Source organism: Triturus cristatus, chromosome 9 (assembly GCF_964204655.1).
Source record: "Triturus cristatus chromosome 9, aTriCri1.1, whole genome shotgun sequence".
NCBI lineage: Eukaryota > Metazoa > Chordata > Amphibia > Caudata > Salamandridae > Triturus > Triturus cristatus.
Window position 1 is genome coordinate 908,934,758 of NC_140592.1, and position 13,885 is coordinate 908,948,642.

Sequence of the window (13,885 nt, forward strand, 5' to 3'; positions counted from 1 at the left end):
GCCATATTACAATGGCGGGGGTATCGCGGCAGACGCCAAGTTCGTCCGCCGCTTTTCCGCCGGGCAGACTGGGGCTTTAATATGGTGGCGGTGCCTAGCAGGCACCGCCATCCATATTAGGATGCCGGATTCCACAGGCCTTTCCCGCCATGGAAAGGCTGGCGGGGAATTGCTTTGGGGGCCCATTGCAGGCCCCTGGTGGTGGTGGGGGGGCTGCACTTGGGGGGTACCTATGGTACCCCCCTTCATTGCCATGCACAAGGTGGCAGGCACCACTTACAGCAGCACCCGCCGCAATGTCAATGATGCGGAATGCGACCACCAGGGTGGCTGTCGCATCCTAATTGACAGTGCGGGACCGCCGTACGTCTGACGGACGGTCCCAGCACCGCTAGGGTGGCGGGTGGACATCCTAATAACTCGCTAAGTATACAATAGCCGAGCTGACCTGCAACACTAGTGTTTGTTAACACAAAGGTTTTAAATCTAGGCAGAAAGTTCACAAATAGTTTGACAATGCTTGCAATGTGTTGCAAGCTAACATATGCACAACACTCATGTAGCCTTAAAGCACAGTCCTCAGCGTTAAAGTATGAGAATACCCTGCATGGTAAACATGGGGGCAAGAGAGTATTTTTTGACTGGGACATATGTTTAAGTGATCAGTGTTGTGGGTTAGGGAAGAGGGGCCATGCTGCTTAAAAGTTAAAGGTTTTCATTGTATACTCTTTTGGACCACATATTTTTATGACGCACACACATCTAGGAAAGAAGAGAAATGCTTCGTTGAAATGCACGACTCTGGGATCAGATGCAAGAGGTTTGAATGCTCGTGATAGAAAAACCAAACACAATTATTGTCTTCCTTTCCACTTTAGTCCGAAGTAAATCCTAGAACCTGAGCATTTTAGCTTTTGTTTTTTGGAGACTTAATGAAGATCATTGTATATTCTTGACGGTGCTTTTGAGCAATCTTTGAATTGAACAGTACAAAGCAATGGGCCATGAAATGATACAAAGGAGGTTCGGAGAGTGAGTGTGCGAGGCAAATTCTGTAGTTCAAACTACACCTGTTCACTTCCCACCGGGCACTTCTGATGCTCTGCATTATTAGCAGATTACTCAGAACGTTCATGGTCAGGCATCCAATCACTTTCATGGTATTAGGATATTAACTCACAATAATTGTTCACAGTTTATGATCACAGGTATTATCTATGTTACTTTTTTCTGGCAAAATAGTGCAATTTGCAATCTTTTAAAAGCACAAATGAAGAAAACATATCTATCTTCCCTCTGCAGACTACATGCAGACGCAGGTTAAACGTTTGCAAACATTTTGTAACACATCATGAAAGTCTGTGTTTTTAGTGGTGCTTTTGACTCAACCATGAGATAAAAGGCCTTCTCCCTAATCATGTGCCATAAGGGAATGTATAACTAGGGAATGGCCAAATATCCCATTTTAGTGCCCACAAATCCAGAGTTGGCTAACTGAAATTAGGATCTTTTTCCAGTAAGTGTTCTTGAAAATTATTAAATGGGAATCTTATCGACATATTCAATATTTCATTAAAAAAGTAATGTTATTTGTTTGAATCTGCATTTATTGCAGGATCTCATTTGGCAAACACATATAAACATTTAAGGTGTAACAATGTTATTTTCCCCTTCCATTCGCTGATCACTAGACCACCATATTTTTATCATAATAATGTTCACATAAACGGTGTTACTTTGACCACTGTCATTGCAAGAGGGAACATCAGATCGAAGCTCAATGGATTCCAGAGGGTCTCTAGAAATGTATAATTCATGCTAAAAATAGTGTACAACTGTTAAAAATATATATTTATAAATACACATTAGTACAAATAGATTGTAGATGTTAAGTAATTAAATAACAATCAATATATCAATACATAAATTTGTCCTGAAGTATGCCATCTCAAACATACTGCACAATCCCTTCTGTAAGCAATTCTCACTGAAATCTAGACTGATCCAATTTTGCAAGGCCCAAAGGAAATACATCTTCTAAAAGGATTGCATTTTGGAGATATTTCATTATCCAGATCCAGAGTTTATGAAATTACACATTAACTCGTATTGTCTGTACAGTAGAGCATGTTTCAAAGCTGTCCATCAATGATGTCCTCCTCAATTAGAAGATAAACATAATGAATCTTTCCTTTTCGTGTAGCTGTCTGGCTGATTACATTGAGTCTGTGCTCCTGTTGCCTTCTAGCAAAGGGTTGTTGTGTCCTTTTGCAGTTCACTCTATTTGGAATATGCTGAAAGTCAATATCAATAAAGTTTTTAATGCTACAGAAAACACCTTTGATTGGTCATATTTCAAGGCAGATGTCTTTCTTGTGGCTCATAAGGTTGTGTAGATATATACAAAAATAATAACAAGTAAATTCAAGATGGTTCCAATAATACCAAGCATGGCCAGAATACTTTCTTCCTTGCTTTCCTTCTCCTGGTTGCCATTCTCGTCATCATTCCCAACATTAATTATCATTTTCGTTGCAAGTTCCTGTATTCCACTCGTTACGTTAACGGTAACCTATAATTACAGAAGGGAATGTCACAGTTTGATCTGTAGGTAAACACGCAATTAATTTTACAAAATGTTTATTGAGAGAAAAATCACAAACAAATAATATTCAAGATAACTTTTAGGAACCAAAGATAGGGGATAGCTAGCACAAGTTATAGCCAGGTTACTTTTAAATGTTATGCTCATGAACAAACCAAAGTAAAATATGTTGCAGGCCATAATCACACAACAGAAAGAGTCATACAAAATTGGGATAGGTCTGAAAAGAAATTAGCTTAACGCCTTCCCACGTCAGTAGGCTGAAAATAGTTCAATGGATTAAGCCACAGGCTTTAGAAAGCGGAATGCATGTTGAAAGGCACTCTTTCAAACTCTGTGAACTTTCTAGCCGGCCTTTCAATGAGCATAAATAGTCAATTTCTGTAATGTAGTTCTAAGATCTGTTACTTACTGTTCTATGCAGCTATAAACTAGTTAATTGACCAACGTGATAATGTTACTATCAGTCTCACACAGATGTAGGTAAAATAGAGTTAACGATGATACGTCTATGATGATAGGTGCAACACCGGCATGTTTAGAAAAATAATCGATGTGTGGATTCCATTAAAGAAAGGTAAACACTTGTGGAACTGATAATACACACCATACGTATAAATGCCCAAAAAGAAGAAAACACCTTTCTTCGAACTAACCTGAACAGGGAAGGTAGAAAGTGGGATGAAGTCAGAATAACTAAGAGAGCAATTCTCGTCTTGGATTGCATTAAACATGATACATCACAGTCAATTCATTTCAGCAGCACCTAAAATCAAGCAGTTTCCAGTGCAACCTTTAATCTCTGAAAGTGCAGCCTGTTCTAAAGAAACTGACGCCAACAAAAGCAGCAGGCCTTGCTTGCAGTCCATTAGACAGGATTAGCTCATACCCAGGCAGGTACCAAACATTTCAGGTCTGTGTCAAAATCAAGTGTTAATTACTTTGACTTTTTCAAAAATCTTTAACACATCGGGTAAATACTGTAAAGGAAGTGTACTCTACTTCACTGTGTGCAAAATCTATAGAAGATCCACTAAGGTGAGAATTTTGTGCTCAGATAAATGGACGAGATGCCACTGAAAACCTTTACAAGTAAAGTTACAGCGTGTGAGCATTGTATAGCATGAAATTGACTACCCACCCTTTACTACTTTTAGCAGTCATGTCTGTGTACTCATTCAGTATTTTCACATCTGTAATGCATGCCTATATTGCTTAATTTGTGCACATGTGACGTTTAGATATTGTAATGTTGTGACTTTTCCATATTTGACACATGAATCCATTAAAAATTGTCATAGGCACACATCTAACTTACAGTCAGAAAATGTTTTGTAAATTAGACCTAGACTGTACCACCTTTGTATCTTTTAACTATATTCTCCACGATTCTTCCCCAGAGACTATTGACAGGATAAGTGTGTGCATATGTGATGTACTGGTGTTTGTGGATTATGCTGTTGGTGGCTCACATTGATCAAAAGATGTAGCCATTGCTTAACTTGTAATCAAGAACTGCATATGCCAATAGGTCTGGCCTATAAATGAGAGTTCATTTTCAGTCCCTGCAGGTTGAGACACTCATTAAGTCACTGTATGTGAACTGTGCAACTCATCCTTGAAGTTCACTCAGCCACCCACTGACTCTTTCTTGCATTCACCCCCTTACACATGCACAATAAAAACACAAACACAACAGGCATATTCAAGATAAAATAATAAAGGAATAAAAAAGAAACCGTGCAGGTACCTAAACGTGGCCAGTGTATGCTTGCAATAAAATAAAGCAAACTTAGCAAAAGACAACCGTTGTGCAATGGAGCTCTGCATAGTGTATTGTCATTTTAAAGTTCCCACATGGTTGCATCTTTAGAAGCAATGTGTTGGCCTGGTAATAGTAAAAGAAAGGTATGGTACAGACAATACAGTTTCAAGATTGCCTCTCGGTTTAGATGCAGGGGTCACCCAGTATGTGGTGCACTATAGATGCAATAAATAGCAAGCAGGGCTACCGGAAACACTATCCAGTGAGCTGAGGTATACTCTAAAAATACAATTTAAAAAAAGGGGACAAAGAAAATGAAAGGTGGCATAAAAAGGGGGGCACTTGAAAACTAAAGGACTGGCCCTCATGCCCTGGCACTGAAGAGCACCCATTTTCAGGTGGATGTGCAAATATGATTTAAAAAAATGCTAGTCCTCAATGAGCAAATGAGCCAATGACTGAAGTGGTTCAATCCCTTGCACCATGCTGTATGCTGACATGAATGGAAGCAGAAAAGGAATGTCAGTCACTTATACTAATGACAGATAAAGGATAACTCAAATCCCTCCTGTCTACCTATATGTATATATTTTGATAGGTATTTCTATATATTGGCATTCAGCTGGTTACCATTTCATCTGGCCTCTCTGAGTTGGATATCCAAGTGGCAAACTAGAAGATGACAAACTGTTCTTCGCAAAGTACCTCAATATTGCATGGGAAATGCATATTTTAAGTCATGATGTTTACTATGTTACTGATAATGCAATCCCTTTTACCATTAAACCAGTTTTATTGGGCGCACCTCTGTGGAACTCTGGGTACCTGATAGATTTGGAGGCCAAATTTTGTCTGACCAAACACAACTTGGAAGTGTTAAGTGGTGGCTCTCAGGAGGTGCTGCACCGGAGAATACTTGTGGCATGATGGGTCCTCCAAGTGTGGCCATCTAGTGACCAACCAAGCCATATCACCTACCAGCCACTTGACTGTAGGACTCGCCTGTAGGCTTTAGCCCTAGGTGTCCCTCTCTGCACAGTTTGGTTGTGATTTGGTCAGCTCTAGATCTGAGGAGCGATGATGTTGCATGGAGCTGTAGCAGTGATAGTGTCGGCCTAGGAGGCAGTAGATAGGTGTCACCACGGGAGATAAATGGGGATTCACTGGATGGTCTCTTGCACACTGGTTAGCCCTTCCACCCCTTTTCCTGGCCAGCCTCAAGGAAATGGCAGAGCCTCCATGTGACACAGGGATCTGCTCATCACCGCATCACCACAAAGAACCCAAAGAGCTGTTTGGGGTCATCTTTAGTTACAAAGTTATGACATTAATTATCATAAAGTACTATGTTTTGTGGCTCTGGTCAAACCCTGTTTATGTTGTGGTAATATAGTCTTACCCAAAAAGCAAACATGCAAAAAGAACCTGTTCTTCTGCACCTTCAAGTGAAATATTCTTGGTAAACTGCTCTTTTTTGGTTAGCAGCTATTGTTATATAAAACATGTCAAATAATCCTATATACGCTGCAGTGTGTAACTGTTCTTATTTAAAGTGCTTTGATAGCCAGTGTGTCTTGTTAATGCTGTAGAAAACTGCACAAATAAATACAGAAATATGTATGCATATGTTATCATACATGTTTGATTCCATAACATGGCAGACAATTAACCCTGCCAAGCCATCCAGAGAAGTCCCAGCAAGCTCTAATATATGTGCTACCCCTGGGGCTTGTCATGGTAGGTAATCAATATCCAAAACACTTGTCTACTAATCTGATCTATGACATCCAAAATGATCAAATACATGTCTTCAGGCTTCAACATGGTGTGATATCAATCACCCTTAAACATCTATTTGCTTTAACATTTGCTTTTCATTATACATATGTTAAGCCTACTGCATTTATTGTATGGTTTCCTAATAAACATATCACATGTAAGGCATTTGAGAAAACCTTTCCAAATGAACCAATCAGTCCTATAGGTTATATCATTGTCTTATTAAATTAAACAGCTCAGGTGGACTACATTGAGCATAAGCTCTTCCTAAGGCAACCAGGTGTAAATATGTGCAAAATGTAGACACTTGTACATTGATAAATATATACAAAAAGTATAGTTGGTAAAACAATAGAAAACCCTGCTAAGAGGGCATAAGAAAGATTATCACAGTGCAAATACTCTACCCTGGGGTATTTCAAAGGGGGTAGCAAACACAAACACCCTACATACTACTGTATTTCTTGAGTAACAAAATATCTGTCTTCAGCCTTCAATTCATATTAGAAAATTGGAATGTTAGTTGCTCCATTGAAGACAATGAAGTTGCTCAGGGCTCATAATGGCCGGCCTTCTGTTCCTACAGTCCAATGTTTTTCTTTCTGTTTCTTGTTCTGTTATTTAGAACATTTTACTCTGAGGGGGTTCTAATTGCCTTATAGCATTTCACCCTTAAAAGCCTACTGGCTTTAACAAATTCCTTTTGCACTAAAGTTTTCAGGCATAATATCTTCCTCATAATTTTCCATAATCAACAAGTCAAGTTTATAGCCTTGATCATTAACTTTTCACCATAACCAACTCAGCCTTGCCGTATAAATCACACACTTTCCCACTAGGCTAAAAGAGCAATATATGTTTTTCCAGGGTAAACACACAACTTCTGTTCAATCATATGTTATTGATAGAATTGGGAATCCAGGTTGGCTGAGGCATGATTCCAGGCCAGGCAGTAACCACCATTCCAGGTAGGGTAAGCTAGATACACACTTAAAGAAAACCTTCTCTCACCCTCTGGCAGCTTCGTACAGAGCAGTAAGGCTTATCTAAAGAGGTAATGTGTAAATTATTTGTGAAACACACACCCACACACATAATAACACAATGAATATATCAGAAAAAGCCTCCACACAGGTTTAGACAAATAGAGACTATTTATCTGAGAAAACTAAGACCAAAACGACAAAATGCCAATCAGTAGAAGTCGAGATATGAATTTTTGAAGATTAAATGCAAAAACAGTGCTTAAAAGTCTCTAGCAGTCGAACGGTTACTTTTAGGTCGCGAGGGACCTGTGCGAATCCAAAGTTCCGGTGAACCACAACAGGGGGCAGTCTGGCTACAAGACCCATGCTGGGCCCACTGAGAAAATACCTTGTATAGAGCAAAGCATTGATGTTGAGGGAACTATGCGTCGATCTTTTCTATGCAGTCGGGTCACTGTGTTGTCATTGAGCTCCATTAAAATGTAAGCAATTCGTCATCATTGAGCAGTGCAGGCTGTGGAACCGCTGTCATTAAACAGACTCTGCGTTGTAGTTAAAGGGTGATACGTCAGTTCCGACTACCGCAGTGGTGACGATGCATCGGTTTTGAAGCAAAAAGCTGCAGAACCTGATTCTGAGACCCAGAACTTCGAGAAGGCACCTCAGGCAAGGGTAGGACTCACAGATGGCAGAGTCCAGTAGCACCAGCAGAATTGTGGGAATTCTTTTGTGTCCTCGAGACTATATAAAACAGGCCAGCAAGCCCTTGGAGATTACTTGGAGAGAGGTCAGAGTCCGGCTCTTCTTCTGCAGAGCCAGGGAGCAGCAGGCAGTAGGGCAACAAGCAGAAAAGAGGTCTTTCCAGAAAAGCAGTTGGGTTGAGTCCTTTAAGCAGCACAGTAGTCTTTCTGACAGAGGTTCAAAGCAGCTCCAGGGAGTGGCTTCAAAGCAGATCTCTGAAGTGCACAACGATCTCTTTCAACCGTGTCCTGTCTGACTGGCTATCTGTGGGGGATAAATCAGTGCTTTGTGTGTGGACAGGACACTACCTTTTGATGCATAAATGTCAGACCCTCCCATTCTTTCCTGCGCTGGAAGATCCATCAGAATGCAGATGATTGCAGATGAGTGCTCAGAATGCAGATGAGCCTCACTTTCCTGTGTATGTGGCTTTCTAGAAGGAATGCACAAAGTGTAGCTGTCACCCACCACATACGTATATTGGAGACAGGCTGTCAGGCAAGTAGAGCTGCAAGTGCAGAGAAAGGTCCACTTACTAAAAGTGGCATTTCTAAAACAGTAATGTTAAATCCAACTTCACCAGTAAAGAAGATTTATCATAACCATTCCAAAGATATGAAACATGAGAAAGTACTCCTCTCTGATCAGGAATTACAGCTTAAAAGTGTATTAAGGAATTCCCAATACTGGCCTGTAGGAGGAGTAGGCCTCACAGTAGTGAAACATAGAAAGAGGCTATTTGTCACAACCAGGACATGGGGTGACTTACATGTAATAAAAGGTGAGTTTAAGGCCTGGCAAGTAGTTTAAAATAGCAAGTTAAAGTAGCAGTAAACTGCACACACAGGCACTTCAGTGGCAGACCTGAGATAGGTTTGAAAGATTACATTTGTGGATGGCATAATTCAGTACTGCAGCCCACTAGTAGCATTTGGAGTACAGGCCCTGGGTGTATGGTATTCCACTTTACAAGGGACTTACCAGTACAAAAAAAAGTGCCAATCAGACACACACCAATGTCATCGTGTTTAGGGGAGAAGCACATGCACTTTAGCAATGGTCAGCAGTGGTAAAGTGCTCATAGTCCTAAGGCCAACAAAAAGATTCTGCAAAAACAAGAGGTAAAATTGAAGGTGTTTCTTTTTTAAAGGGTTAGCCCTCAATATATAACATTAAAACAAAAATAATCTAGGGTTTTTGCAGCACAGTGAGGAAACTGCAAATAACTAAACATATCGCATATTTTTTGAGAAATGTCATAACTTGCATTCGTACGACCTTTACATAACAGCAGAGACACCAATATAGAATTGGCTGATTTCTTGGATCATTAAATTTACAAGACCCGTGGCAAGAGGACTGACCTGTCTCTAACACTCGCTTCATAAAATAGCCGCTACTAAAGAGAGAGCACTGGGTGAGCAGACTGGTTCACAAATGAAGGATGAAAGCACTTGCTACTTTCAGCACACGTGACGGAGTATTTGACCTAAAGCCCTGTTTGGAAGATTTGAAATCTGCAAATATGAGGTGACTATTGATAACACAATGCAGTTGCCTCATGGGCTTTAGACTCTAATAAGATTTGCGAAAATACTTCCCTGGGATGAAAAACAATGTGGCTGTCATTTTAAGATTTTAAACTCTTTGAGAGAGACAGTTCATATTTTACATTGATGTTAGCATTTCTTTGTACTTCATTAAAAGTTGTTTGGTTTACTTGTTTTTTGTATTCTTCGTATTAACTATATTCCACATCATTTCCACAATATTATATTTGTTCAACTAATATAATAATAATCTAGTAGTACTAGTAGTAATAGAAGGGAAAGTACAAGCATTATTTTAGTTGTTAATATTATTATTTTCATTACCACTATTAATGCTAAATGAAAATAACATTTAGTAATTCCGACTAACACAGCTATGATTATTTCCTCTTTCATAATATGAGCTTTTGTTGACCCTACATTTGTATTCTTTTTTTTTTTTTGGTGTCCTCAGATGTGACAACTTGCAAAGGCATATTAGCAGGTGTTATGTGGTTCTGGTGCCCCGAGCCCACAGCCTGCCGGGCACAATTGCATTTGTATTCTTGTTATTAGCTGTATTCAATATGTTCTCCTAGTTTTAGATTGTGCTAGTATAAAAATAATCATTGTAGGAAATCAGCTTATTGGTTGAGGGGACAGAAATCCAACTCAGTCACCAACCAAAACCCTTGTCAGGGTGAGACACAAAATCACTAAATTGACCATGGCTTAATAGTCTGGTAGTTTGGCACAAGAGCAGTTAGGCTTAACTTGAAGGCAATGTGTAAAGTATTTTGCACTGCACAAAGAGTAATAAAGTGAAAGCAAAACACAAGAAAGCTCTCACACACATTTAGAAACATAGATAAAAATGTAATCAATACATTTACACCAAAACCAATTAAATCCAATCAGCAGAACTGGAGGTATACATTTTTTAGTTTTTAGTGAAAAATAGCACCTAAAAGATCAAAGTGCCAACCATGAGTATCAGGTCGCGAGACTGGGGTAAAGTCAAATAGTAAGACAGATCTTGATGGAGAGTGGGCCCTGGGTGACCTGCTCTCAGGACACCAGCTGTAGCGTGTGCTTCCTCCCCGCTGCCTCCCCGCTGCCGCCCTCAGCCTCGCTGAGCCCACCCCGACGACCCCGCCCCCCGCTGTAGTTGCGTGCCTGTGATTTGTGCTTGTGTTTTATTCTGATTGCATTTTCTGCCCTTTAGCCTGCTACTGTACTGTCCCCATATTATCTGTTTTGTTGGCTGTTTCCCACTGTGCCGTTTCCCTCTCTCTGCCCCCTGTGCCCCCCGCCCCGCTCACCGCTTCCCGCCGCCGTGCTTGCGGCCACGCCCCCTTTTTCCTTCTGTGCCCTCCCCGCTCCCGCCTCCCAGCTGCTCCTCCCTCCCTCCCACTTGGCCATATATGGCGGCCGCGTGGTGCAGGTGAGTGTGACCTGCTCTCAAGACACCCCCGCGCCGCACGGCCACCAGCTGTAGCGTGTGCTTCCTCCCCGCTGCCGCCCTCAGCCTCGCTGAGCCCGCCCTGACGACCCCGCCCCCCGCTGTAGATGCGTGCCTGTGATCTGTGCTTGTGATTTATTCTGATTGCATTTTCTGCCCTTTAGCCTGCTACTGTACTGTCCCCATATTATCTGTTTTGTTGGCTGTTTCCCACTGTGCCGTTTCCCTCTCTCTGCCCCCTGCGCCCCCCGCCCCGCTCCCCGCTTCCCGCCGCCGTGCTTGCGGCCACGCCCCCTTTTTCCTTCTGTGCCCTCCCCGCTCCCGCCTCCCAGCTGTTCCTCCCTCCCTCCCACTTCGCCATATATGGCGACCGCGCGTACGCGCAGCGTTGATGCGCAGCGGGCGCACCGATTGTGCGCCGAAGGCGCGCCAAAGGTAAGCCCGTCTGCGCCCGTCCTCGCCTGGACCACGCCCAGCGCCCGAACCCCTGGCCCCCGCAGACACCAGCCCACCCGCCGGACCTACGACGCCACCAAACTCAACGCACTCAACACCGGCCAGATCCCTGGATGCTACCGAGCCACCCCGAGACGCACCCACGGACCCTTCAGCTGCCACTCCTGCAAGTTCTCCTGCATCCGGACCTGCACCGCACCCGCACCCACCAAGCCGAGAACCAGCAGCAACCACCTGAAGTGCATTCTGCTCAACACCCGCTCCGTCCACAGGCACGCCGTGGAGCTCTGGAACCTCCTCGACACTACATCACCAGACGTCGCCTTCCTCACGGAAACCTGGATGAACGCCTCCTCAGCGCCCGACATCGCCATCGCCATCCCAGACGGTTACAAGATCACCCGGAGGGAATGCGGCAACCAGACCGGAGGAGGCATCGCCATCATCCACAGGAACACCATCCGCATCACGACCAACTCCGACGACACCCTCACAACTGCCGAACACCTGCACTTCCAGATCCACACCGACCCCAAGACCACCCTCAGAGGCACCCTCATCTACAGACCCCCGGGACCATGCACACAATTCAGTGAAGACATCGCCGACTTCATCAGCCCGCACGCCCTCCCCTCCGATGACTACATCCTCCTCGGGGACCTCAACTTCCACCTGGAGAACAACAACAACCGCAACACCACCACCCTGCTGGACAACCTCGCCACCCTCGGTCTCAAGCAGCTGGTGACCACCCCCACTCACTACGCCGGACACACACTCGACCCAGTCTTCTCCTCCAGCAAGGACATCTCCTTCAGCCACACCACCGGACTCCACTGGACGGACCACAGCTGCGTCCACTTCAGCTACAGAAAGAACACGATCCACCACCACCAGCAACAGGTTGCACGCAGAAGCTGGAACAAGATCACAGCTGACCAGCTCGCCGCTTCCCTGAGAAAGGACCCCCCCGCCAGCTCAGCGAACCCCAGCCAGGCCGCCAACAACCTCACGAAGTGGATCAGCAACTGCGCAGACGACCTCGCCCCACTGAGGACCCCGCCCAGCAGACCCGGCAGTAAGAAAGCACCATGGTTCACCGACAAACTCAAGAGCTCCAAGAGGAACTGCCGAGCCCTCGAGAGAGCCTGGCGCAGAGACCCAACACCAGACAACATGACCACCCTCAAGCTCACCACTCGAAAACACCACCAACTGATCCACACCACCAAGAAAACCGCATTCAAGGAACGACTGGCCAACAACGCCCACAACAGCAAGGAACTCTTCAACGTCGTCAAATAGCTCTCCAACCCCAGCGGCGGAAACAACGACATCACCCCATCACAAGACCTCTGCAACTCCCTCGCCTCCTACTTCCACAACAAGATCGCGGACATACACAACAGCTTCAGCACACAGCCAACGCATCCCACGACAGCACCTGCACCCCCCACCACCACCCTCCGCGCCTGGACCCCGATCAACAGCGCGGAAACCCTACGCACGATGAACTCCATCCACTCCGGATCTCCAACCGACCCCTGCCCTCACCACGTCTTCAACAAGGCCGACTCCGTCATCGCGCCCCACCTGCGGGACATCATCAACACCTCCTTCCACACCGCTACCTTCCCGGAGAGCTGGAAGCATGCCGAACTCAGCGCTCTATTGAAGAAACCATCAGCGGACCCCACCGAACTCAAAAACTACCGCCCCATCTCGCTCCTCCCGTTTCCGGCCAAAGTCATCGAGAAGACCGTCAACAAGCAGCTGGCTGCCTTCCTCGAGACTAATGGATCTCTCGACTAAACGCAGTCCGGCTTCCGGGCCAACCACAGCACCGAGACCGCCCTCATCGCTGCCACTGACGACATCCGAGCCCTGCTCGACAACGGGGAAACAGCGGCCCTCATCCTCCTGGACCTCTCCGCGGCATTCGACACTGTCTGCCACCGCACCCTAGCGCAGCGCCTCAGCAACGTCGGAATCCAAGAGAAGGCACTAGAATGGATCATCTCCTTCCTCGCCGGAAGAACACAGAGAGTCCGCCTCCCCCCGTTCAGATCAGAAGCCACCGAAGTCATCTGCGGCGTCCCTCAAGGCTCCTCGCTCAGCCCCACCCTCTTCAATGTCTACATGAGCCCCCTTGCGGCCATCGCACGCCAACACAACCTCAACATCATCTCTTACACCGACGACACCCAGCTGATCCTCTCCCTCACCAACGACCCCGCCACCGCCAGAGCCAGCCTACACGAGGGGATGAAAGACGTAGCCAAGTGGATGTTGAACAGCCGCCTGAAACTGAACTCAGACAAGACGGAAGTCCTCATCCTGGGATCTTCGCCCTCCGCCTGGGACGACTCCTGGTGGCCCCCTGCCCTGGGCAGCGCACCCAAGCCAACAGACCACGCACGCAACCTGGGCTTCATCCTGGACTCCTCCCTCTCCATGACCAGACAAGTCAACGCCGTCTCCTCGTCATGCTTCAACATCCTGCGCATGCTACGTAAGATCTTCCGGTGGATCCCCACCGAGACCAGGAAGACGGTTAGGCCC

General features: G+C 45.0%; 1 protein-coding gene across 2 annotated transcripts in view; it reads right to left on the bottom strand.

The window, feature by feature from the left end:
• Positions 1-409: 409 nt before the first annotated feature.
• TUNAR (transmembrane neural differentiation associated intracellular calcium regulator) overlaps positions 410-13,885 on the bottom strand; it is a 542,529-nt gene continuing 529,053 nt past the window's right edge. For both annotated transcript variants that reach the window (XM_085628034.1, XM_085628035.1), the window contains one exon: positions 410-2,572. In XM_085628034.1, coding sequence (XP_085484160.1) covers positions 2,381-2,572 — 192 coding nt within the window. In that variant the 3' untranslated portion in view covers positions 410-2,380. The remainder of the gene's footprint in view (positions 2,573-13,885) is intronic.